Source organism: Callionymus lyra, chromosome 7 (assembly GCF_982586985.1).
Source record: "Callionymus lyra chromosome 7, fCalLyr1.hap1.1, whole genome shotgun sequence".
Classification (NCBI taxonomy): Eukaryota; Metazoa; Chordata; class Actinopteri; order Syngnathiformes; family Callionymidae; genus Callionymus; species Callionymus lyra.
In genome coordinates, this window is record NC_141824.1 from 16,314,327 (window position 1) to 16,340,362 (window position 26,036).

Genomic DNA, 26,036 nt, shown 5'->3' on the forward strand with positions numbered 1-26,036 from the left:
ATAGTAAAATAATATATAAAGAAGTTAATAAGGATCTAGAGAAGTTAAAAAATATTTTTGAAAAGTATCTAGAGGAGTTAAAAAGGATTGAGAGAATTCAAAATAGATCTTAAGAAGTAAAAACAATATGTTGGGTAGTTAAAAAAGATCTGGAGAAGTAACTAAACTGGATCTAATACAGTTGAAAAATGTATTAATAATTTAAACAAAAGGTCTGAGAGAGTTAGTTAATATATTGATAGTTTAAAAAGATCTGAAGGGTTAAACAGATGTAAAAAAGTTTTAAAAATATCTTTAGAAGATAAAAAATATTGACATATTGAGTAGTTAAAAAGGTCTTGATAAGTAAAACAGTATCTATTTAAGTTAGAAAAGATATGGATAATTCAAAAGATATATATTGATAATTTAAAAAATATATTTATATATATATTGAGTAGTAAAAAAAGAAAAACCTTTTTTCAAATTGTTGTTTCACTTGTTATATTTCTACGTCTTCCTTCATTGTCAAGTTGGATTTCATGTGATATTTGATTTATATTCTTTTATTTTTCCCTTGTTTTGATAATATTTATGTCGATCTACAGATCTTACCAGCTAAACATAAAAAGATCTCGAGAAGAGGTTTTGCTAAAAAGATCTTGTGAAGTCATCTTTTCAAGTTTTCATTACCTCATAAGATCCTTTTTTAACTTCCCTGGATCTTTTCTTTCTTCTTCCACGTCCCTTCAGGGGCTCCGTATCATTCTGATGCAGCACCTGTTATTTTCCCCTCCATCTTCTTCTCCTCATTAGAAAAAACCCTGCACTTGCTTCCGGACATTTGCTCTTATTTGCTTGTGAGTTTGTCATCTTTTACCACAAAGTGTGTGTATATCATACCTTGTTATTTCCCCTGTGCTTGTCCGTGTTACCTTACTAGCCCTGGGTTTGCTCTTTTGGCCTCAGCCGGCCCCAGCACTCGCATTTCCATCCATCACAGTCTGCGGGGCCAACCCTGGGGCCCCCCCCGCCCCCCGCCCTGGGGGCGGTCACTCTACCTGCTCTCCCCGGCTTGTCCCTGGGCTGCACATCAGGACCGTAGCCAGAGGCGCCCCGGTAATGGACAGCTCTGTAGGTGGTAGGAGCCCAGAAGAGACACACATGCTCGCAGACGCACACAATGCAGATACAAGGACACACACGCACGCACAAAGAGCAGCAGGGGCTCTTTCCCACCAGCTGCAGTGAAAGAGAGGGAGGAGGAAATGGTGAAGGGGAGGGTACCCCTAATAGGCATAACTAAAGTACTCCTAATGAAGGGATCCTGTGGGTGTGCGCACACAACTGTGTGTGTGTGTGTGTCTCCCTCCGTGAGTGTCGTTAGGGTTGATCCTGTTATAAAGTGCTGTGGCCCAGAGGGTTGGCCAGATATTAAAGCCCTAAATGATGCTATTTATTATGTCCAGGGTGTGTGTGTTGAGTGTGTGCTTTATTGCTTCCCTCCCTCATGTTTTTGGTGGCTGACAGTGGGACGTTCGGCTATATTGTCGCGAGGATCGATGAACCTGCACCGCTCTGGATTCAGGGGCTCCTGGTGATGATTAGCCTTTGTGGTCATCGATATCGATTCGAGGCGGGCGATGCAGGACATTTGGATGGATAAACGTGCCACGAGCGTTTGATGGTTTGATAGTTTGGGATAAATAATCTGAGTTTTTAATCTGCGATCTCAAGATGTGAGTTTTAATTTGTATTTGAATGTCATTGATGGAGGAGAGTGAGTTTATATCTTAGAGCAATAAAACAGCAAATCAAAAAACACAAAACATGGGCATCAATTTAGTCCTGAAGCTGGCATTAGTTACGGTAAATCACAGGCTCAACACAATTATGCCTGACAATGTGATCATAACCAACAAATGTAGATACATGGGTTTTATGAACTAGTTGTGGGCAACCTGTCAATCATTAGTTGTTTTTTTCTTCAGTCTAAACGACATTCATGGTCGAGTAAACACGAGTTTATTATAAGCAATTATTCAACAAAATTACCTGTAGAAATAAAACCACTAGGACATATTCCGCGGAAATCACATCATAACACAGCTATTAAGATCGCCAATGCTAAAGTGAAAAACCAGCCGGAGCTATCGTTAATGCTACATATTACGGCGTAATATTGTTACTTACTTACTCGCATCCTAAATAAATATCGGTGCATGTCGGCTGTATCTTGATAAAGACAACTTTACCATGGAGAATCGTGTGGTTTTCATAATGTCATACATCTCTATTAACTAAGAACATACTTTACGTTTTCCTGGTCTTTGCGCAAGGCATTCTGGGATACCCCTTACTACTCTCTTGCTTTTTAGTCTCTTTTTCACAGACAGCATCAGTAATTTATTGAAACTTATAAAATGCAACATTGCATGTGCCATCCCTCTCAAAAACACTCTCAGTAATGGTGACCCCGAAATCAACCTGCAAAGCTCCCATGATGCTTTGCAGCTCAGTAAATTGATCATAAAATGTCGATCACTACAGTATTTTCCAAACATGTTCGATTGGGAACACACTTTGAGAGTTAGATCATTATGTACTTAGTTTCCATTTTTTTTAGACTCTGAAAGAGATATTACATTGTTGTTGTTGTTGTTTTTAAATCAAAATATTTATACAGAATTATAACAAGCCATGATTGTGATGTGGATTGTTACTTCTTTCCAATAATTTTCTTGTGAAATGCTTTAGATGATCATATACTTAACAACTTTGTTTAAGTGTCTTTTTGATTCGGAACATGTAAGTTCTACTTCATGGTTGTATTGTGTTAAAAAATGAGGTTAAAAATAACTACAATTCTATTGTTATTTTCGGTTTTAAAGGTTTTGAAAATGAGGTTTATTCGAAGTGCGCTGCTTGTTTCGTGTGTTTAACCGAAAGGTTAAACACAGATTTAGCTGAAGGATTGATGACTCGGGTCAGAGCAGAAGGCTTCGCTAACTATCCTCTCTGACAAGCCCTTCGCCGGCACACTCCTCACCCGCCGGGTCTTTGTGTCGCACAATAATCGAGCAAAAGTCCTCCTTCCGTTTGACCTCCTCCTGTTGTGTTTGTTTAAGCGCCGCCTGCAACAACCTACAGTGCGGCTATAGATCCGTGCGACGCCGGGAGAGGTCAGAGTGTGTTATCGGCACGTGTGGCAGATATGAAACCCACTACAGGGGGTCCCCCTCTGCCTCTTCACAGTCTGTCCTGGTGACCCCTGAACCCCCGTGACCTCTCACCTCCACGATGACTTTTTCAATTGGTGTTTTGAACCTGCTGCTGAGGAGGGTTGGATATTGATTCTCTCTAAAGTGGTAACACGTTGTTGTGTTTTTGCTAAAACACAGGTGCCAATCCCCTGAATAAGAACGGCGTCGGACACACGGCGCGAGCCTACGCCAAGGAGGGTGAAGTCGGCAGCCTCCTGCAGGAGTCGGAAGGAAAGGTAAGAAAACACGACACTCGAATGTGTATTTTCAGTCGTAGCATGTCATTGAAGCATAAGTTACATCTCGCGTGTTGCCGGTGTTTGCCTTGTGGTTTCCTGGGGTTCTGGTCAGGATGAGTCGGCATCTTTCATCCTGCAGACATCTGTGACGTACAAACACTCATCAGGAGGTCTGTGTCTCCCTCTGAATGAGTGACACCTGCTTTGACTGTCAAAGATGTCGAGGTTAAATGGGGTTAAAAACGGACAGATCCAGCATTTACAACCAGAATACAAGTCAAACTTATTGTCAGTATAGTTGTAAGAATCTGAATCATTTTCTCCTATTCGGGAGGTAATAGTTGCTATAATAGAGTTTATATGTTCTCCCTGTGTCTATGTGGGTTTTTCTCTTGGTGCTCTGGTTTCCTCCCACAATCCAAAAACATAGAGGTTGATTGTGAGTTTGTATAAGTTGTTGTGTGTCCTGTGTGTCCTGTGTAGGGCTGAGGACTGAATTCTGGCTAATTTTCTGGCATCGCCCGAAATGCTTCCGTAGTTCTCGAGTATCAAAACATACCAAGACATTTGGCTCTTTTGGGGCCGAGGTTCGGTTCCCAAATGTGATCAAGACTTTATAAAGCTGCTGGTGATACACCCTTTTCTTTCTTTTATTAGTAAATTAAATGCATTTTTCTTATAAGACACATTTTGACCTGATTTTATAATCCTAATTTTACTAGAACTTTTCTGTATACCTCTTATATATTTGCGGGAGACTATTTCATGACTTTTATACGTAAGAAAAAGCTTGAAGTGTAAATTTACAAAAGCTGAAAAATCCAACCAATATTTGTACTTTGTCTTATATACTTTTCTTTTAGGTAAAATTAGTATTTTAAAATTGGTATCAGAAAAAAAGCATTGCCCAGGAACCAGTATTAAAGTAAGGGAAATTGGTCAGAAAAAAATGTATACAAAATAACCCGAAATAATATCAGCAGTAAGTAAGTAAGTAAGTAAGAAAAGGTTATTTGTAAAGATCTTTCTAGACCAGGGTCACAAAGCGCTTTAACAAACAAAAACAATACACGGTTAAAATATATACTTTAAAAGATCAAGACACATAAGACCAACACAGGAGTCCAAGAAAATCATGGAAAAGCACAAATAAGAATGTCTTAAGATGTTTCTTGAAGGAGTCAGCAGATCCATCAAACACAGAGGAAGTTTAGGAGCAACAGCCTGGAAGGATTTCTCTCCTCTGGTCCAGAAGCGTGTTCAGGAACCATCAGTAGATTCTGATCCACTGACCTCAGAGCCCGAGCTGGGGTGTAAGTCTGGATCAGATCACTGATGGAAGGAGGAGCCTGACCATGAATAGATCTGAAAGTAAGAACCAGAATTTAAAAATTGATCCTGAAAGAAACTGGCAGCCAGTGAAGAGTTTTAAGGATCGGGGAAATGTGAGTTCTTCTACTAGAGCAGGTCAGAATTCTCGCTGCTGAGTTTTGTATTAACTGCAGGCGAAATGTATTGAAAACTTTTGATTAATACCCAGGTGACCCGGTTCAGGGTGTCCCCCCGCCTCTCACCTGAAGTAACTGGGATAAACCGCATTAAAAATGAATATATTCATAAAACTTAATGTTTTTGAGATTCAAATTATTAGCAACCTGCAGTCAATATATGCGACCGCTAAACATAGTTTGGTCATCTTCCAATGGATGATGCGTCTTTCCATAGATAAGTTTAAAAAAGTACCATCGCTAGCGGTCAAGATAAAAGTTTCCTCCTGACATTAACTCCAATAATCTTCCTGTATCCACTTACATTGACGGTTTAATGCGTCTGAATGTTGAGAGAAGTTCAGATGCGTCTCCAGGTCTTGATTGTTTATGGTCTTATTAGCTGCCCTCACAAAGTTTTTGACCACATTTTTCAGCAGCGTCGTGTAGGTCGTCATCACAGAGGGTATTCATGCATAAATTTTGGTGCGTTTGTAGCTTCAGATGAATTCAGTTTTCAACCCCAAAGTGTCTTTATTACACTTTATAAAAATGGTGATGGAGCCAATAAGCTTTTTAGGCATTAAAGCAAGAAGATAAGTTGGATTTATTCATTCCAACGAGGAGAGGCGAAACAGCAAATGGGATTGCAGGAAGTTGCAATAATGGACTTTGGTGACTTAAATATTCAAGGTCAACTTGACAAAGTAGAAGAGAATGCGTTGAAGTACCGGCTGGACGAAGGGAAAGGGTTGAAAGTGTACGATTTCGGATCGTTTGAAGGCAACGCTTGGATGGAAAAGCCAGTAGAGATTGTGGGAGGAAATAAGTGCTTGGGGAGAAGAAAAAAAAAAGTGGCGTGTGCAAAGCTTGAAGGGTCGGGTCGAGTCTCCGTGGTGACCCCCTTTATGGTTGGATATAAATGGAAGGCGGGATGGAAGAAGAAGGCGGCTTTCTGGAATAAAATTCAAGTTATCCATAGTTATCTCCAGGCTTGACAGCCGGCCACGGCTAAGCAAGATGGAGAGAGAGAATAAACAGGTCTCCTCCGCTGCCGGCTGCAAACCTAGAGTCTGCCAGACGACGATTGAGTCGGAGATGAGCTGCAGGAAGAGAGGTGCAATTAAGGGTTGGAAGAAGTCCGTGGCAAAAGATGGAGAGAGGGGAGTTGCAATGATGGAGGGATTTCGAAGAAAGCGTGGGATCAGCAGGATGAAGACAGGGAGTCGGTGGGACGGTGAATAGGAAGTGAGTTGATCATGATGGATACTGAGTGATGAAGAAGATTATACAATGGAACTTAGTGAAGACGAGCTCTAAAAAACAACAATTCCATTCATATAAAATAGTATTTTAGCCACTTTTGTTCTTGAGTCAACCATCTTGTAGCTCACTGTTCCCAACCTTTTGCACCACAGACTGATTTTGAGTCGATTTTATTTTCAACAAGATGGTCCCGTGTCATAATTTTCGCTAGTTTACAGGCTTAATTTTGAATTAAATGTGACGGAAACCAGAGCCTAGACACCTTCACAGGCTAATCTTACATCGGAGAAATTCCTGTCTGATTCAGTAGAAACACATTTCAGACAATAAACCACTTTAATGACATAAATATATAGACTTTGCCTTCTGTGCGGTCCAGTATCAAAAGCCTCATGGACCGATGGTGGTAGGAAAATAATTAAAAGTAATGCTAAGTCTGCAGTTGATTCAGAACTCTGCAGCGAGAATTCTGACCCACTCTAGTAGAAGAACTCACATTTCTCCGATCCTTAAAACTCTTCACTGGCTGCCAGTTTCTTTCAGGATCAACTTTAAAATTCTGGTTCTTACTTTCAGAGCTATTCATGGTCAGGCTCCTCCTTACATCACTGATCTGATCCAGCCTTACACCCCAGCTCAGGCTCTGAGGTCTGTGGATCAGAATCTACTTATGGTTCCACGCACACGACTCGGGACCAGAGGAGAGAAATCTTTTCAGGCTGTTGCTCCTAAGCTTTGGAACAATCTTCCTCTCTCTTTGCGCTTGATGGAGTCTACTGACTCCTTTAAGAAACACCTTAAGACGTTTCTATTTGTTCAGGCTTTTCCTTGAATTTCTCGAACTCATGTGTTGTTCTCAGTATTATCTTGATCTTTAAAGTATGTACTTTTTTGAGTATTGTTTTTGATTTTCTTAGCGCTTTGTGACCCTGGTCTCGAAAAGCGCTATATAAATAAATATTACTTACTTACTTACTTACTAAAGTGAAAAACCAGCCGTAGCTATCATTAACGCTACATATTACGGCGTAATATTGTTACATCTTAAATAAATGTCGGTGCGTGACAGCTGAATCTTAATAAGACAACCTTACCACAGAGAAAAATACATTAAGACACTAAAAAGTGGTTTTCGTAATTGTATACAGAACATCTCCATTAACTAAGAAAATAATTACGTTTGTAGCTCGTCGTTTTCCTGGTCTTAATGCGCAAGGTATTCTGGGACCTTACTACTGTCTTGATTTTTGATGATGATGAGAATTTGAGGATACTTTAAACCACGCATTACTATTTTACAAAATCACCATGTATGTCAATCAGATCAGCTTCTGTACAGTTATTCACTTCCTGGTCTTCGAAAGTAGCCCGGACAGTGTAATGGTACAATTCCAACCTTTGGTTAAAATATAGTCTGTGGTTCACACTTGTCTACTTAGTAGTCAATACTGATTCATGTGTAACGGAAAAAAAAAGCCTCCGCTAGTCTCAGCCAATCCTGTATTGTCATTTGAACAGGAAGTGACTAAAGAAGACAACTTGGAATATGATCTGGTAGATGGAGATGTTTTTTTTATGGATAAACATGTTTTATGTGTGGCTCAAAATGCCCTCAAAATCATTTGGATTTCCCTTCACTCCTACAAAATGTATGGAAAATCAGTTGGGAACTGCAGGATGTGACATCACACCCAGGACCATTACACCGGTACCAGCCCACTGCACCTCACAGGGTCAACTCTATCTTCGTTCTATCTTCTGTATTTCCTTATTGATGGCAAAAGTGGGAATGTTGCAGATGGGTTGAGCCTCATGACCCCGATAACTTTGAAAACTAAGTTCTGGGAGGAGGTAGCTGTAAGGTCTGCAAACAAGAGGATCCGTAATAGACCCTCAATTGGGATAAGTGGAGCAAAATGTCAAAAGGTTTTAATGGTGCGTCTCCGCTGGACCGAGGCATCAGTCATTAGCTCTCCAGCGCTCTTTTTCATTCCATTTGCTTCTTCGCCAAGTGCATGCATCAGATGTTTTTAGGCTACTATTGCAACAACACTTCATCAGTCAGGTAAAAGTGAACGGCTTCTTTTTTGGATTAAGCAGGTTTGGCCTCTCACTCTTTCCATCTCAGCGAGCATGTTTCAAGGAGCGACTCCGGTACTGATGCCATCCGAGGAGAGGAGGGTGACCATGAGATTTTAATCTTGTTTACAGTGAACATGCTTTGATTACACTTGAAAATTGATGGATTATAGTTGAAAACTGTAGGATTACAATTGAAAATAGTTGGATATAGTGTAAAATTGTTGGATATAGTGTGAAATTGTTGGATTACAGTTGAAATTTTTTTGATTTGTAGTTGAGAATTGATGGATTATAGTTGGAATTTGTTGGATTACTGTTGAAAATTGATGGATTATAGTTAAAAAATGTAGGTTGCTTACAGTTGAACATTTTTGGATTATAGTTGGAAATTGTTGGATTATAGTTGAAAATTGTGGGATATTAGTTGAAATTGTTGGATTACAGTTGGAAATTGATGGATTATAGTTAAAAAATGTGGGTTGCTTACAGTTGAAAATTGCTGGATTATAGTTGGAAATTGTTGGATTACAGTTGAAAATTGTTGGATTATAGTTGGAAATTGTTGGATTACAGTTGGAAATTGTTGGATTATAGTTGGAAATTGTTGGATTATAGTTGAAAATGGTTTCATTATAGTTGAAAATAGTTTAATTATAGCTGAAGATTTTGGTAACATTTTATTATTGACTACAGTTGAGAATGTTTGATTGTAGTTTAAAAGTGTATGATTGTTTAAAACCGTACACATTTTCTGATGTAAAGAAAATGATGAGATTGAAACAAATAAACAAAACAAGCATCAATCATCTTTGTTCCTCATTTTAAACAAAGCAACTTGATTCAAATCAAAATTCAATTTTTCAACCTGAACATTATACTGTTAACTGGCCACATAAAAGGATTTTCCCCCCTGGCCTTGAGTTTTACTATACAGTGCTCTTCTTACTCAAGACGGTCAATATTGCTGTTTCACTCTTTTGTGTTGATTTATTATTGTGGTCAAGCTTGATGTTGCCAAGTGATATGGTGTTAATTCTATATTATTTTAAGTGTCAAATCATAACATAGACACTTTAAAATTAAAAGAGAAGAGAAAAACTGGTGCAAGCCAATCACAATGAGCAACCTCGGCAGAAACCTCGAGCAGCACCAGACCCGGTTTGAAGAAGGCCTCCTGCTGTGACCGGCTGAGAGGAGACGGGTGCTGTCTCTTCTTCATTGTCTCCGCTGAGTTCATCTCGTGGTTCTCTCCCCAGTTCCAGGAGGCCCAGGCTCGCAGGGAGGCCGGGGAAAGACGGAGGTTTCCTCTGGAGCGGCGGCTGAAGGAGCACATCATCGGACAGGAGGGAGCCATCAACGCCGTGGCTTCAGGTAAACACAAAAAACAACAAAGTAATCCACTCAACATATGCAGACCGTCCCTCTCTCCCGTTTTGTTTTTGTCCCTTCCACTCTTCCGCCGGCACGTCATCCATTCACTCGCTCTCCTCCGGCAGGGGGAGGGTCGAAGCAGACCGGCCGGGGCTCTAATTGGTTAATTGTGATGAATGAGCTGTCCGTCAGACGCACACAGGTGCTGCATGTGTGCGACAGCTGAAGGGGCCAAGCTCGGAGCGGCCCCGTAACCAAATTACAGCGAAGGGAGACATACTACAGTAACCTCCCGTCCTCCTCCTCTTCCTCCCCCCTGGTTTTTCCTACCCCCCCCCCCTCGATCAATCTTTACGGAACTCTCCCCCGGTCTCTGCAGAGGACAGACGGGAAAGTGTTGAGACAACAAGGCTTCTGTGTCAAAAAGCAAAGAGCGAGCTGAGAAGTAGAAGAAGAAGAAGAAGAGGCGGGAGGATGAGTTAGAGCACAATAACACGGCAGACAGTAAAGAGCTGATATTACACCAGGCATCCGCGGAGGCCATGTATCGATCCGCGGATGATGTGCGCCTTCCCACTTCAGACACAAGCCGTGTGTTATTTTTATGTTCCCACAAGATCCCCCTCGTAGATTTGTGAAGGTAATCAACTCCTCGTCCGCACGGGAGCCCATATTATAATGTCGTCTCACACACTTTATTTAAAAATGTCAAATTATAAGAGAATAATCTATAGGAAAGACGTTGCTTTTAACGAGCAGAAACCTGGAGTAGAACCAGACACAGATTCTGGTGGGACCATCCAGATGCAGGAGGTCTTTGCCAGGGTGATAAACGATGGCTGTCGTTGTGGTCGTAGAGGAGTTCACGACATTGATGAAGAAGCACTTTATTGATCCAGAGAAGATATTGAAGTTAATATATCACAAAGCCACTATAACCCAGGCAGATAAATGACCCGTGCTCCGTTTTCACCGCGTACCCGGTTCTGCTTTCTCAAGGATTGCTGGAGACTTGTGTGTTTTTTTTTTTAGCTCATAGAGGTTCTAAGATGTGTAAGATTAGCGAACAAAATCCAGCTTCACAGGACACTTAAAGTGATCACATGGATTTAAAATAATGACAGTATTCACATATAGTTATGTTGTTGCCCTTTGACAGCATTTCTGTGGCCCTAATGGAAAAAGCATGGAATTATAAAGCAATCTTATATCATACCTATTTGTATTATTCATTACTTGTTAAACTCTTTATATAACTTAATGTTTCAAGTTCTTTATTTTGTTCTTTTATTTGTCCTTTTGCTAGTATTACTTGTAAAATTAAATACTTTTATCTTATAAACACTTTTTGTCAACATGTTTTTAATGATTTACAGTCAAATTAATAATATTTAAATACATTAAATGATGTAAAAGACAATAAAATAACATTTTTACCTAACTTTTTATTATTATTATTATATTTTTCCACTTTAATGAACCTTTATCCTGTTGCCTGTGTTACGAAAACCAATACTTACTTCCGTGAAACAAACTATGAAGTTTCATCTAATCAAATTTGTCAAGAGTTATTAAGTAAATAAAAAAACATAATGAACAATCCAAAGTAAAGACACAACTGTGTCATTTCATGAGCCCCAAAAACATTATTTTGATAATTTACGTCGCCATCTTTGCTTATTTCTGTTCTTTATGAGAAAGTTGAAAGTTCCCTATGGAGCTTAAGAGCAGTTTCCAGTCACTCGAGAACAATAACCACGAGAAATGACTGTCATCTGATTGGCCAAAGGAGTTACGTGTCATTTTATTGACCCCGCCCACTTTTGTTATTGCTTTAATATTTTCAAAATATGTGTATTATTCTAAATATATACATTTTTATTCTAGTTGTCATATTGAAATTGATGTTGATATTCGATAGAATTATTGAAAACAAACGTATCAACATCTTAGTTTTTTACTGTTGTTTTTGAGTTGAAAACATCCTGAGACGATGAAAATGTGGGCAGATATGGACGAGGATACAAAGCCACACTTGCACAGGAAGGAGGTTGAATTGATCCAGGTTTAGCTCTCAGGGCTAAGAGTTATTGAAGAGAATCATCCCGCAGTAATCGTGTTAGAGCCGACCAGACCTGCCCGACGCACACGGCTGTGTGTGTGTGCGCGAGGATGCACGTGTGATTTAGAAAGGCCTTTCATTTGTTTTGTGTCGTCTTGCTCTCGTCGTGGACGTCGGGGGGTCCGCGGAGAAAATGTCAATGTGCCCTTCTGTCAAAGTCGCTCTCAATCAGCTAAGAAGACGCAGCGACACGCGGAAGGTTACGCTGTCATTCACACAGCCATTGATAACACAGCCGGAGCTCCGGAGCCCTTCTTGTCACTTCTCATCTCTACGTCCATCTCTGACACACTCGTTTGTTTCTCTACCTCGTGTTCCGCTTCCTTATCGCTCTCGCTCGTCCTAATCTCTCCCCGCATCCTTCTGTTCTCCTCTTTCCTCCCATTATCCACCTCCCCCTCCACCCCTGCACTTCTGTGTCATCTCTCCATCTCGCTGCCGCTTTTCCACCTCTGCTTCCCTTCTCCTGCCAAGTCTCTATGATAATCAGCTATTAGTCGCTGGATTAACACTCATCTCGTGTCAGTCGTGCAGGATTAAAGCTGCTTTTCGGGACGGAAAATAAGGCTATAACGTGTGAATTATTTATAAAAATGTATATATACTCTTTATCACTGCAGTTGATGGGTTGATTCCTGGGATGGAACGTGTGACATTTCCAGGAAGATCAGAACTGCTGCCTCAAGTTTCAGCTGAAAATGTTTTTCTTTCAGATGCCTTAAGACGTATCCAAAGTTTTTTAACTAATCTCTCAAGTATTAAAAAACATGTATCTAAGATTTTGTTGATTTTTCATCTAGGGTTTTTTAATATAGTTCCACTTACAACAGCTGACAAGTGGGAAACAATATATGGCACTTGATGCACAGCTTCGACATTAGTTGCTGGATTTATGTGCAACAAAGTTTTTTTTGGGGGGATCAGTACCTTTGAAAATACCTGACACTAAATGAGCCGATTTACTTACGCAACACTTGAAACTGTGTGGTTAAAGATGCATTAAAGTAACCTTTAACTTTTAACCATTTCATATTCAGTCCTCCATCGTTTATTGCGGGGGTGTCATTTTGAAACAACCCCGAAGTAGAGACCATATAATATTTCACTATCATTTTATTATTAATAAGAACAAGTTTAAACTAAACAACATTTACTTGAACTTTCAAACTCAACATTGCATATAAGAATCTGATCTGATATGCAATGTTTAGTCTCTCTCAAATAAATGAATTAAAACCTCTCAACAACCCTCTCGCTAACTGTGACCTGAATAGCTTTGACCATACTTTGCCGCCCAGCCAACTGATTGCGATCACTATTGTCATGGCAACATATAAGTAATATATACAGTAATGTAGCGACCAATCCGCCGTCACTAAATAGAGCAGTGTGTAGAAACGCATCATTTATTTTGCAGCATAAATAAGGTGGGTGCAGCAATTCGTACCTCCCACCAAGATGGATGTGTTGAGTATCTAATCTTCAAATAAATATTGTGTTTGAAGCTTTCTATATCATGTTGTATTATGCAGTGACATTTGCGAAGGAAAATTGGCGAGACAGCGTAAGACGATATGGCGAGGGACCACTGTATTCGTTAGCCTCGGACATTTTTAAAGGCAGTTTATCAAACACTTGTCGTTTTTTTGATTCACCGGCTGTCTCGTCATTAAGACCACAGTATCAAACTATCAAATATTTTCCATCACGACGTTGTTTTTTGCCCGTCGGTGTCGCCTCCTCGCCGCACGACAACTTGATGAAACTCCGGCTTGTTTGTCTTCCCGCTTCGGCCGCAAGCCTCTCAACAGGGTCAGAATTGGATGAAAATTGTTGCTCGTGTTTGCTTGTTCGTCGAGAGGCAGAAAAAAAAAAAAAACAACAACCACCGCCAAATCCATGTCTCCCTTTCGCATGGTCTCGTCTTTGTGCGCGAGCGTGGTTGCTGGGGTGATGGCAGGGCTGGGTAGGCACTCCTCTTTAAGCGAGCGCATGTGTGCGAGGCTGCAATCCATGCTAAACTGATTTTGCCATGGCCGCGCCAGGGAGGCTAACACAATTACCGCTAGCTAATGGCCCCACTGACTGCGGGGGGAGGAGAAGCATTGTGGGTATTTTTTCTGTAGGTCTCTCATCCCTGCTCTCCGGCTCTGTTTTCTCTCTCCTTGTTTTTTCCACCAAATGTCTCTGACCCTTCTCTCATCCCTGCCCTCCCACTCCTTTATCATAGTTTCTGGGAGACCGGCCGCCCTCGGGGTCAGCTAAGTCCGCCCCGAACTTCTGGCAAAGTCAACACATGCAAATGCTCCAGATAATGGTGGTCTTTTCTTCCCCTTGTTGTCTCTTCACTCGGCAGCCATCAGGAGGAAGGAGAACGGCTGGTACGATGAAGAGCACCCTCTCGTGTTCCTCTTCCTCGGCTCTTCGGGAATCGGTAAATCACTCTCAACCTTTACACCCAGAAAACTCTTCAGCTTCTGCCAATATCAACAAAAGACTCGGCTGCCAACAGCGAGTTCATTCCACGTTCTGGTGGGGAGGCAAACACAAACACTGTGGCTTTAATCTTTATTAGCTGGATTTGATGAGGCGTCGTACTCGCAACTGAACATCTAATATGTGATCAAAAAATACACAAAATCATACTTTAATATTATCAATAAAATCATAAAAAGTACAATAAAATTATGACAAAAATTGTTGTGACCATTTTTTTATAATTAAGACTTATGTTAGTTGTTATAATAGCTGTTGCAGTACATCATGGGACTTTTAGTATAAGTTATTATTCACAGTGGATATACAACTGTTAACTTAGGTAGTTTGCATGCGTTTCCTCCCACAGTCATCAAACGAATGAAATGGGGATAAAAAAAACCACAAATCCTATAGTTACAAACATTAAACGCGTCAAGTTCAAACTTGTCGTTTGTATAACGGTAGGAATCTAAACAATTTTCTGCTATTAGGGAGGTAGTAATCGCTATCATTGAACACACAACTTTGTTTGATCTACCCGGTTGGCTATCACCGGGTACTCCGGTTTCCTCCCATAGTCCAAAAACAAATCTAATAGGGTTAAAAACAAACAAATCCAACATTAAGAAATAGAATTCCCCGGGTACTTCCGATTGCCTCCCACAGTCCGAAAACATACACAGGTTGATTGACAACTCTAACTTGTCAGTAGGTGTGAGTTTGTGTGTGAATGGTTCCGTGTCTTGTGACCTGCCTCTCGCCCTAAGTAGCTGGGATAGTCTCCAACCCTAATGAGGGAATCTAATGGAACCATTGAGTAGTTTTACAACCGAACAACATTTAAAATATTTGCAAAAGAATCCCTTGTCCTGTTAGAAAAATGGCTACTTCCCAACTAGACTTCAAATTTTGTAGCGTCTTTAGTCCAGTTTTAACAAACTTAAACGTTCAGAGAAGCTTTGCAATGAGCCGAGAACGTAACAACATCTTTGTAAGTTAGTGTTGTTGTAGTTTTTTAATGTTTGTATTTTACCATTAAAAATAAATCTCAAATATTTGTTGATATTATGACAAAATAAACATGATAAATCAATAAGTTAAAGGGGTTGTAAAGTGGTTTAAGATGTGATTGAAGAAAAGGACGCTGAAGTACGTCGAAGGTTAAAAACACAAGTCGATGAAATAAAGTCGATGATGTTTTGACTATTAGTTTTGCTGTTTCAGATCTGCCGTTAATTTTGGGTTTATGACATTCAAGCAGTGCGATGGGAACGATACGGGCCAGATAGATGAGTCTAAAGGACGGGGATGATGAAATGACAGGCCTGAGAGATGGATGAAGGCGAGATGGTGTTCATATTCTCCGTTGCCTTCAGCTACAGCACCGGCCATGAGACATCAATATTAAACACAGCAACAAGACGCACACACACACACACACACACACACACACACACACACACACACTGTCATCGTACCCATATGCATACCAAACACAAGGCATCAATATCATATATGAGCATTTATATGCAGAATGTTTTATAGACGAGCATAATGTGACTCCTGGAGATGATTGAAAGCTTCTCCGTGGAGTCTGGGAATTAGGCCAGCACTTAGAGCGGGACGTCCGTCCGTCTGTCACAAATGAGTAAGCTTGTTTTTCTCCAGCAAACTGGCTCCACTGCAGCGAGAACGCTTTTTCGAAAACCCAAAGTGAAAAAAAACAACAAAGGATTTAGAAAGGTCAATTCATGAAACTTAAGTTTCTCTTTTCTCCGACAGGGAAGACGGAGTTGGCCAAACAGGTGGCTCGCTACATGCACAAGGACGTCAAGAAGGTAGTCGAAGGCCGCACATGATGCAGTAGTTTTGAGATGAAAAGATTAAAAGATGTATTTTTTTTTGGTTTGTCTGATCACAGGGTTTCATCAGGATGGATATGTCGGAGTTCCAGGAGAAACACGAGGTATGACACGGTGTTGGGCAAGTTACTTATTACCCTAGTTTCCAAAGTAATTAGTTACCTTACAATATTACTGTATATTAAACTGTGATACGTTACACTAATTATATATTACTTTCTCAAAAATATACCTTTGGTCTTCAATTTATCAATTTGATGCTGCATTAATGGCTCACGATCCGACGATATGATATGTATCACGATACAGGGGCAAAGATAGGATATATCGCGATATATTTATGATATTATTTGTAGTATTGTCAAGTACTTGACTCTGGTGTTGCAGAATTTACAGACCACATGACTCTTGACGAAGTCGTAACTGCTTTTATTAGTTTTGCAACCAAAATATGTCAATAAATCCGCTTTTAGAGCTGCTGGAGTCAACTGTATCCTCTCATCCTCAGCCATCGCCAGGATCTAGCGGGAATTCATTAGTTCATTAGCTGCGGGGGATGAAACCCTTGCCTTCATCTAGTGGCCTGAGTTTAATTGCAACACAAAAATGAATAAACAAAGTTAATATTTGAATGTTAATTGTAAATTAAAGAAAAACAAAAAATGAATTATTCTGTTTTATACACACTTGAAAATAATTATGATTTAAACGCCAAAATATATTAATATAGTGTATCATAGAAATAACACCAAGATATATCAATTTTCTCAAACCATAGCAGCAATTTTATCAAATGTATGATGACCCTTGAAAGTTTTTCTCCTCAGTTACTCTCGCGTGTATATCTGTTTTTTATTAAAATGAAATGTTGTTTTATGGAGTTTACTAGATGAAGCTAAATATTGATGTTAAAAATACACTCAAACAAAATGACAAACAAATGATTTTCTCAAATGCATGCTGTGAAAACATGAGGTATAGTTGTTGTGTTTCACGTTGTTTACATGACACGTTAGAGCTTATAACGTCCACTTCTCTTTGCTTTTAGTTACATAATAAGGATCACAGGGGCAGCAGTCCTGGTGAAGAAGCCCAGACTTGCCTCCATCTTTGTATCAAACACAACAGAGAGAAAATCTCTCCCTTAAATAAGAATATTGTTGGATTAATAAGCTCTCATGAGCTGACTGTATTCTCGTACTCTTGCTAGCCGATCACGATCTGACCACGGGTCCTTCCAGGTGTCAAAGTTCATCGGCTCTCCTCCTGGCTACGTGGGCCACGAGGAAGGGGGTCAGCTGACCAAGCTGCTGAAGGCGTGTCCCAACGCCGTGGTTCTCTTCGACGAGGTGGACAAAGCCCACCCGGACGTGCTGACCATCATGCTGCAGCTCTTCGACGAGGTGCTCATCGTCACGCTTCTTTTAAATGAACTCGTCTTTACATCCGTCGCTCTCTCAGGGTCGTCTCACCGACGGAAAAGGGAAGACGATCGAGTGTAAAGACGCCGTTTTCATCATGACCTCCAACCTGGTCAGCGACAAAATCGCCAAGCATGGACTGCAGCTCCGGCGTGAGGCCGAGGAGGTCAGCCGAAGCAAGATGGCGGATAAACTCGGTGAGAGAAGCATCAGAACCACACATGAATGTTTATTGACGTTGATCAAGACCGGAACAGCTGAAACAAAGAGAGGGAAGTCGTAGTATGACGGTTAATCAATAGGTAAATATCTCCTGTTGACGTAAATTCTACAACTTAAACTACAAGTCCCATGATGCACTGCAACAGCTATTATAAGAGTTAGCATAATATGAGTTTATATGTATTAAAATTGTCATAACAAGGATTGTATTTGTGTTTTTAAGATTAATATTGACTTTTTAATTTGGTTTATTATTATTTTTAATATATATCACATGTTAGATGATAGAACGACAACTTGTCAAACATGAATCATTTAAATCCAGTTCATTAAAATGAAAAGTAATGAGAAGAAATGTTAAGATAAAATGTTGAAAATCCAATATTATTGTCTCATGTAAAATAAACTAAATACCAAAAAAAATTATAAAACAAAAAAATAAAAAACAACAAAGGATTTAAACTAGTAAACATAATTCATAATTGATCTATTTCTCTCTATTATGTCGTTTTTCTACTTTTCCTCTGACCTCGTGAAGACCGCATAAATACAAGGAGAGGGACAGATATGGCCCACGGGCCTCACTTTACCAGGACTATAGTGATGCTAAGATCTGTTCTTCTGGATTCATCTTTTAAAAAAGTTCCTCCGTGTTGCTTCACTTCAACAGAGGACGTCCAGAAAGGCAACGACATCAAGATCTCCAGACAGTTCGAGGAATCTGAGATCCGGCCGATCCTGAAGGTTCCACACAGATCCTCACTTCCTCTCTGAGAAAACCTCGTTGACTCGACTGCTTCTCTCTGCTCGTTCCAGGCACATTTCCGGAGGGACGAGTTTCTCGGACGGATAAACGAGTTTGTTTACTTCCTGCCCTTCTGTCGATCCGAGCTGCTGCAGCTGGTCAGCAAGGAGCTCAAGTTCTGGGCCAAGAAGGTAGAAACACACACAGAGATTTGATTGACGGGCGATATTTTCACTGCATCGATCACATCAGTCATGTTGTTAGCTGGAGTGTTTTATTGATGTTTTTGTTACTGATTAACTCAAGTTAATGGAAGTATATAAGTGCAATTAAAATTCAAATGGTTGAATTTAACATTTCCAATGTTTATTTTATTATGACATTTCTTAACTAAAATGTTTTTTTTTTATTGAATAATTGTATTAAATAATTTCTATAATAAAAACTTATAATTCTCATTTATTGAATATCGAATTAAATCATTTGTATGTAAAAAGGCTAAAATGATTAGCTTTCTAATAAATTTAACAAAAATTATAAAACAATATTTTCAACAAAAAAATTAAACATAGTTTGATCCATTTTCTAAATTCAATATAGAAATATTGGTGGTAAAAAGCAAACATTTCTATATTGAATTTAAATGGCTACAAATTAAAAGATATTGACTTTAAGTGTATTTTTTTTACACATGTAGTTTGATAATTATTCTAATTTACTACATTTTTTTGTCACCTTTTTAATTCAAAATTGTGCTAATATTATACCTACATTTTCTATTAAATTTAAAACGCTAATAATTAAAACAACTTCATGTGTAAAAAAAAAAAATTGTTTTGAGAATATATATTTAAAAAATGAAATTAATAAATTAACAATAAATCATTTAGAAAGTTTAATAAAAATCATTCAAAGTTTCAACATTTGAAATGTAACATTCAATAATGGCGCTGATTTACTTCCATACAAGTTCTTCATCCAAGTCTCGGCTCTAGTGGAGTTATTTGAAGATCTGAAACCGTCCCTGAACGAGGAAGGCCTTTGCTTTGCTCAAGAGCAGATCAATACCATGTGCTGCTGTGACTCACTACAATGTGATTACAGCGTTTAACATGTGGAGCCTTCGTCAATATTTCATTATGGATATCAGTGCTGCAGACCTCTGCGGGTGCATCTGTGTCTCTCCTTTGTCTCGGGCGGAGGACGTCCTCGCGGCAGAGGCGACGTCTTCCTGTATCTGGCAGCTCGTGACAAGCTTCCTGCAGGGACGTGAATCAGTCCTGATGTCTTTTATTAGCCGTCGGACCTCCAGAGCCAAAACCCAGGGTCGTGTTTATGGAAAGACAAGTTAGCAGCGGCGGCTAAATGAGCCGATCACTAGTATTGATCAGCGTCTGGAGGAAACACATTTAGGGGTCGTTGATTAGAGCTGACGGACATGATGCTCGTCAGGATCCTTCACTCTTTCGCTGCTTCTTGTCTACAAGATTGTCTTTTATTTTGTTGTTGTTGCTCTTCATCAGGCGAAGCAGCGACATGACATCACGCTGCAGTGGGATCGTCCGGTTCTGGATCTGTTGGCCGAAGGTTATAACGTCCACTACGGGGCGCGCTCCATAAAATACGAGGTACATGCACTGATGTAGAGCCGTTCAACAAATACAACGCTGGATCTACAGCAGTTTTAACCACGCCTCGGAAACTGGCATAAATAAAGTTCTGTGGTATTTAATACTGTTAATGTACTGTTAATGTGCGATTAAAATCCTTTAACTATCTCAAAGGTCGATAGTGTGCCTTATCTATGCTTTGTGGTTGTACTACTGGCTGTAAGAAGGTTTTTCTGGTACACTGGACTCAAAAATTAAAATATCCAATGTCAAAGTTACAAAGTATTACTCCCTTTCACTGTATTACTCCACGAGGCTCAGTAGTATTACTCCAGGACGCTCAGTAATATTTCTTTGCAAGGCTCAGGAGTATTACTCCGCAAGGCTCAGTAGTATTACTCCGAGAGCTCCGCAGTATTACTCCGAGAGGCTCTGCAGTATTACTCTGAGAGGCTCCACAGTATTAATCCCGAGAGGCTCCACAGTATTACTCTGAGAGGCTCCACAGTATTACTCCGAGAGGCTCCTCAGTATTACTCCGAGAGGCTCCTCAGTATTACTCCGAGAGGCTCCTCAGTATTACTCCGAGAGGCTCCTCAGTATTACTCCAAGAGGCTCTGCAGTATTACTCCGAGAGGCTCCTCAGTATTACTCCGAGAGGCTCCTCAGTATTACTCTGAGAGGCTCCTCAGTATTACTCCGAGAGGCTCCACAGTATTACTCCGAGAGGCTCCACAGTATTACTCCGAGAGGCTTCACAGTATTACTCCGAGAGGCTCCTCAGTATTACTCCGAGAGGCTCCTCAGTATTACTCCAAGAGGCTCCTCAGTATTACTCCGAGAGGCTCCTCAGTATTACTCCGAGGGGCTCCTCAGTATTACTCCGATAGGCTTCGCAGTATTACTCCGATAGGCTCCGCAGTATTACTCCGAGAGGCTACTCAGTATTACACCGAGAGGATCCTCCGTATTACTCCGAGAGGCTCCTCAGTATTACACCGAGAGTCTCCTCAGTATTACTCCGAGAGGCTCCTCAGTATTACACTGAGAGGCTCCTCAGTATTACACCGAGAGGCTCCGCAGTATTACTCCGAGAGGCTCCTCAGTATTACTCCGAGAGGCTCCTCAGTATTACTCCGAGAGGCTCCTCAGTATTACACCGAGAGGCTCCTCAGTATTACTCCGAGAGGCTCTGCAGTATTACTCCGAGAGGCTCCACAGTATTACACCGAGAGGCTCCTCAGTATTACTCCGAGAGGCTCCTCAGTATTACACCGAGAGGCTCCTCAGTATTACTCCGAGAGGCTCCACAGTATTACTCCGAGAGGCTCCACAGTATTACACCGAGAGGCTCCTCAGTATTACTCCGAGAGGCTCCTCAGTATTACTCCGAGAGGCTCCACAGTATTACACCGAGAGGCTCCTCAGTATTACTCCGAGAGGCTCCTCAGTATCACTCCGAGAGGCTCCGCAGTATTACTCCGAGAGGCTCCTCAATATTACTCCTAAAGGGGCTCCACAGTATTACTCCGAGAGGCTTCACAGTATTACCCCGAGAGGCTTCACAGTATTACTCCGAGAGGCTCCTCAGTATTACTCCGAGAGGCTCCTCAGTATTACACCGAGAGGCTCCTCAGTATTACTCCGAGAGGCTCCACAGTATTACTCCGAGAGGCTCCACAGTATTACACCGAGAGGCTCCTCAGTATTACTCCGAGAGGCTCCTCAGTATTACTCCAAGAGGCTCCACAGTATTACACCGAGAGGCTCCTCAGTATTACTCCGAGAGGGTCCTCAGTATCACTCCGAGAGGCTCCGCAGTATTACTCCGAGAGGCTCCTCAATATTACTCCTAAAGGGGCTCCACAGTATTACTCCGAGAGGCTTCACAGTATTACCCCGAGAGGCTTCACAGTATTACTCCGAGAGGCTCCTCAGTATTACTCCAAGAGGCTTCACAGTATTACCCCGAGAGGCTTCACAGTATTACTCCGAGAGGCTCCACAGTATTACTCCGAGAGGCTCCTCAGTATTACTCCAAGAGGCTTCACAGTATTACCCCGAGAGGCTTCACAGTATTACTCCAAGAGGCTTCACAGTATTACTCCGAGAGGCTCCTCAGTATTACTCCAAGAGGCTTCACAGTATTACCCCGAGAGGCTTCACAGTATTACTCCGAGAGGCTCCACAGTATTACTCCGAGAGGCTCCTCAGTATTACTCCAAGAGGCTTCACAGTATTACCCCGAGAGGCTTCACAGTATTACTCCAAGAGGCTTCACAGTATTACTCCGAGAGGCTCCTCAGTATTACTCCAAGAGGCTTCACAGTATTACCCCGAGAGGCTTCACAGTATTACTCCGAGAGGCTCCTCAGTATTACTCCAAGAGGAAAATTAATTTCTTCTAATCCAAATATCCTTGACAGTAAAGACAGTATTTTCTGACTGAATCTCCTCCGCTCTGCAGGTGGAGCGTCGGGTCGTCAACCAGTTGGCCGCCGCCTACGAGCAGGAGCTTCTGCCCAAAGGCTGCACCCTTCGTCTCTGCGTCCAGGCGGAGGGTCAGGAGGACAGTGGCGCCCCCAGCCTCCGCCTGGAGGTCGTGGGGGACGACAGCTCGTCCAGAACTCTGGACATCCGTCCCCCCCTCAGTCAGGAGCACTGACACCAGTACCTCAGCACGTCACCCCATCCAAAGGTAGTTCTTAGTCCAGATTGTTACGAGTCGTTGAATGTGAAGTCCAAAGACCAAAGAAGTGGGCCAAATATTTTGTCCTCAAGGTCATGGATGAGTCCAGAGGTCACTGAAAACACTAGTGAGGAAGTCACATGCTAATAATGAACATTCTTAGAAACACTCTTGTCTCGTGCTGTAGCTTCAGATCATCCTCTCGCGATGAACGCATTTCTAGTGTCGGCGTGAAGAACGACGAGCCGATACGAGAGTCATCTGTGTAAAAAAAAAAAAATGGCTGCCGCGACCGCCATGTTGTCGACGTCGACGCTAACGCCGGGGCCGAGCGAGGAATTTTTCCGAGGCGTCGAGAAGAAACAAAATGGTGTCATAAATGTTTGAACAGCGTGTTGACGAGGCACAAAATGATGCCCGTGTAAATAAAGTCATGGACTCGGCAGATAAAAAAAAAAAAAGAAAAAAGATTCCTCTTGTTTGTCTTGACACTGACACGCCTGATGGATGTGTGTGTGTGAGCGACACGTCAGCGCCTGGGTGGGAATCCTGCAACAATGACGCTTGTCCACCTTGTGAGACGACATGACAGAGGAATTTCCTTGGAATCTTCGGCTTTTCTGTGGGACGACACACACACACACACACACACACACACACACACACACACACACACAGTCTTGGTGTGAATGTTTCCCAATGGGGAGGTATTAGCATGCGGGGAGAAAAGACAGATTCCCGCCTTTTCTTTTTCTTTTTTTTTTCCAGGACCCCCAACAGCTTCTGTCGACTGAACATCTCCGTCTCAGCTGTAGGACGACAAGAGACAGACGTGTCCAACACGTGTGGTGTAATTAACGTTCGTCCATTGATTTTCTTTTCTTCTTCTTCTTCTTCTTCTTCTTCTCTTCTAAACATCAAAGGGCTTTAAACTCAATTTTTCGCCATTTTAGTTTGATTTGCTTTGACGTCAAATGGATTTCTGGAGGAATAGTTTTGTTTTGAAAGGGAACGGTTGACGTAGACGTGTTAATAATTTGACTGGGAAAAGCCTAAAAAAAAGCATTTTTTCTGCTTTTATAAGGACTAATATTGAGTATTTTGGGGGGATTATCACCTCGATCAGTTGTTCCCAAACCCTTCAGTTTGTGATACACAGAAAGAAAAAGAATTAAAAAATAAAACTGAATCAGAAACTTATTTGTTGTTAACGCAACATAGGATTATTTGTGTCAGTACAGAATAAAGGAATAAAATAAGACGACACACAAAGTAGGCAATAGTAAAACGGAACAAAGTGTTCTGCAGCTGTATTGATTGATATGTAAGATGTTTTATTTTGAAAAGAACAAGATATTTGATCAGCCTGTGACTTTTGACGCATAACGACACTGGTTTTAATCAAGTTTATTAAAAAAATTACCTTTAAAATAGTGAAAAAAGGTGAAATACAAACTCTAAATTATTATTTTTTTACTGTTTTTATCAAATTTGTTCTCCTCTTTTCTCTCGCATACATTTAAGTACAAATATTCAATATTTTCGTTGAAACTTGATAATGGGGAAGAATCAATTTGCAAATCTCAATTTATTAAGATTAAAACTAATAATTTAAATCCCACAGTTTCAACAAGTGCCTCATAAGACACTCATTTAAGATCAAATATCTTCATAATTGAGGTACATGTCTATCTTAAGACAGATGGATGATTCAGAAGCCAACCAACCAACATGTCTTCTACCAACACCTTGCGATGCATCATCTCTTAACTTCTGGAGAAAAAAGGCTGGTCTTTGTTCTTCCTTCTCGCGGATCATCTTGTTTGTTGCGGCGTCTGTCATTCATCAGTCTCGGCACAACACTGGAGACTCCACTGAGCCGGAAAGTGCTTCTGCGTTTACTGCGAGACCTCCAGGCCTTTTTCCTCACATCATATCAGCCTCAAACACATCTGCACTTTATGGTTTTGGGAAGTCAATCTGCCGCACGTGTGTGTGTGTGTGTGTGTGTAGTGTGTGTGTATCCATTTACCCTCCCTATGGATGGTGGAGATGAAGAATACGAGGGAGGAGAAAAGGGAAGAGGCTCTTAGTCTGTTCGTCAGGCTATTTCTGACTGCTGCCATTTCTCTGATTAGATTATGAAGAAACAGAAACCTGGCTCTCCATCCTTCTCCTCGCCCCCCGCTCTCCCGGCGCTTCCTCCCGATGTCTGCTCACCTTCTGCCGCTCAAGGTGCCGGCGAGCGTCGACTCTCTCTCTCTCTCTCTCTCTCTCTCTCTCGCCTCCCTTTGTTGCACTTGAAACTGTTGTGAAACGTGTCGTTCGGCCCGAGCTCCCCCTGTTCTTCGCGTGAGGCTAATTCTTTTACAAATTCGCCGCTAATCGAGTTACGGCGAGCATTCGGCGGCCCCGGCGATCCTGGGCCCCCCCAACCCACCACCGACCCCCGGGGGACCCGTGTTGACAGTGTGTGGTTGATGAAGCAGCTGCTGCTCCTGGTCCGTCTTCACTTTTGTGTATTTGATGCAAACAAAAGTTTACTTGTATATGTGGTAGATTAAATTATTATTAACGGTTCAGGGGAGGGGTCCCAGACGGAACTGGTTGGGGGGCCACAGGAGGCCAACTCTTGTTGAGACTTGGTCCTACAAACTATTGAGAAGTTGGTCTTAATCATCTTAAAGTGCGATCATCGGGAAACTACTCAGATGAACTTTCAAGATCATTTCTTATTATTTTTGCTTTTCCTTCCGTTTACGATGTCATTGGTCATCCATCCCAGCTAGTCAGGGTTCTCGGGTCCATCGTGGGGGCACATATAAAGACAACCACTCTCACGGTAATTGACTAGAGTTTGTTGACTCTGATGACATCATAACAACGCAACCGTGATGACCGGAGCGACTCCAACACACAAAGTATCAAATATGATTTGAAGATGAATCGTCTCGCTTCAAACGTTAGCTGCTAATGCTAGCATTAGCCACTGGTCTGCTTTAGTATGTTTATCTTCCACCTGTGTCGTCATTTAAGAGAAATGTAAACCTTTTTATTCAATATAAAGTTGGTTCTTTATTTATAAAAAATGAACTAGATTCATCACCCTCTCTTTCAGACTGTGGGAGGAAACCAGTCACAAAAGTAAAATCTTTGAAAGTGAGTAAATCAATGAGAAATACACAAAAGTGTGCACTGAG

The 26,036-nt window shown here is 41.2% G+C and overlaps 1 protein-coding gene across 1 annotated transcript in view; it reads left to right on the plus strand.

Moving 5' to 3' along the window:
• Positions 1-23,306, plus strand: part of clpb (ClpB family mitochondrial disaggregase) — a 41,837-nt gene extending 18,531 nt beyond the window's left edge. Inside the window, exons 6-16 of the mRNA XM_087794851.1 lie at positions 3,381-3,478; positions 9,573-9,687; positions 14,166-14,243; positions 16,070-16,125; positions 16,209-16,253; positions 17,391-17,552; positions 17,611-17,767; positions 18,463-18,536; positions 18,609-18,728; positions 20,061-20,165; positions 22,615-23,306. Coding sequence (XP_087650977.1) covers positions 3,381-3,478; positions 9,573-9,687; positions 14,166-14,243; positions 16,070-16,125; positions 16,209-16,253; positions 17,391-17,552; positions 17,611-17,767; positions 18,463-18,536; positions 18,609-18,728; positions 20,061-20,165; positions 22,615-22,812 — 1,208 coding nt within the window. The 3' untranslated portion in view covers positions 22,813-23,306. The remainder of the gene's footprint in view (positions 1-3,380; positions 3,479-9,572; positions 9,688-14,165; positions 14,244-16,069; positions 16,126-16,208; positions 16,254-17,390; positions 17,553-17,610; positions 17,768-18,462; positions 18,537-18,608; positions 18,729-20,060; positions 20,166-22,614) is intronic.
• Positions 23,307-26,036: the final 2,730 nt, after the last annotated feature.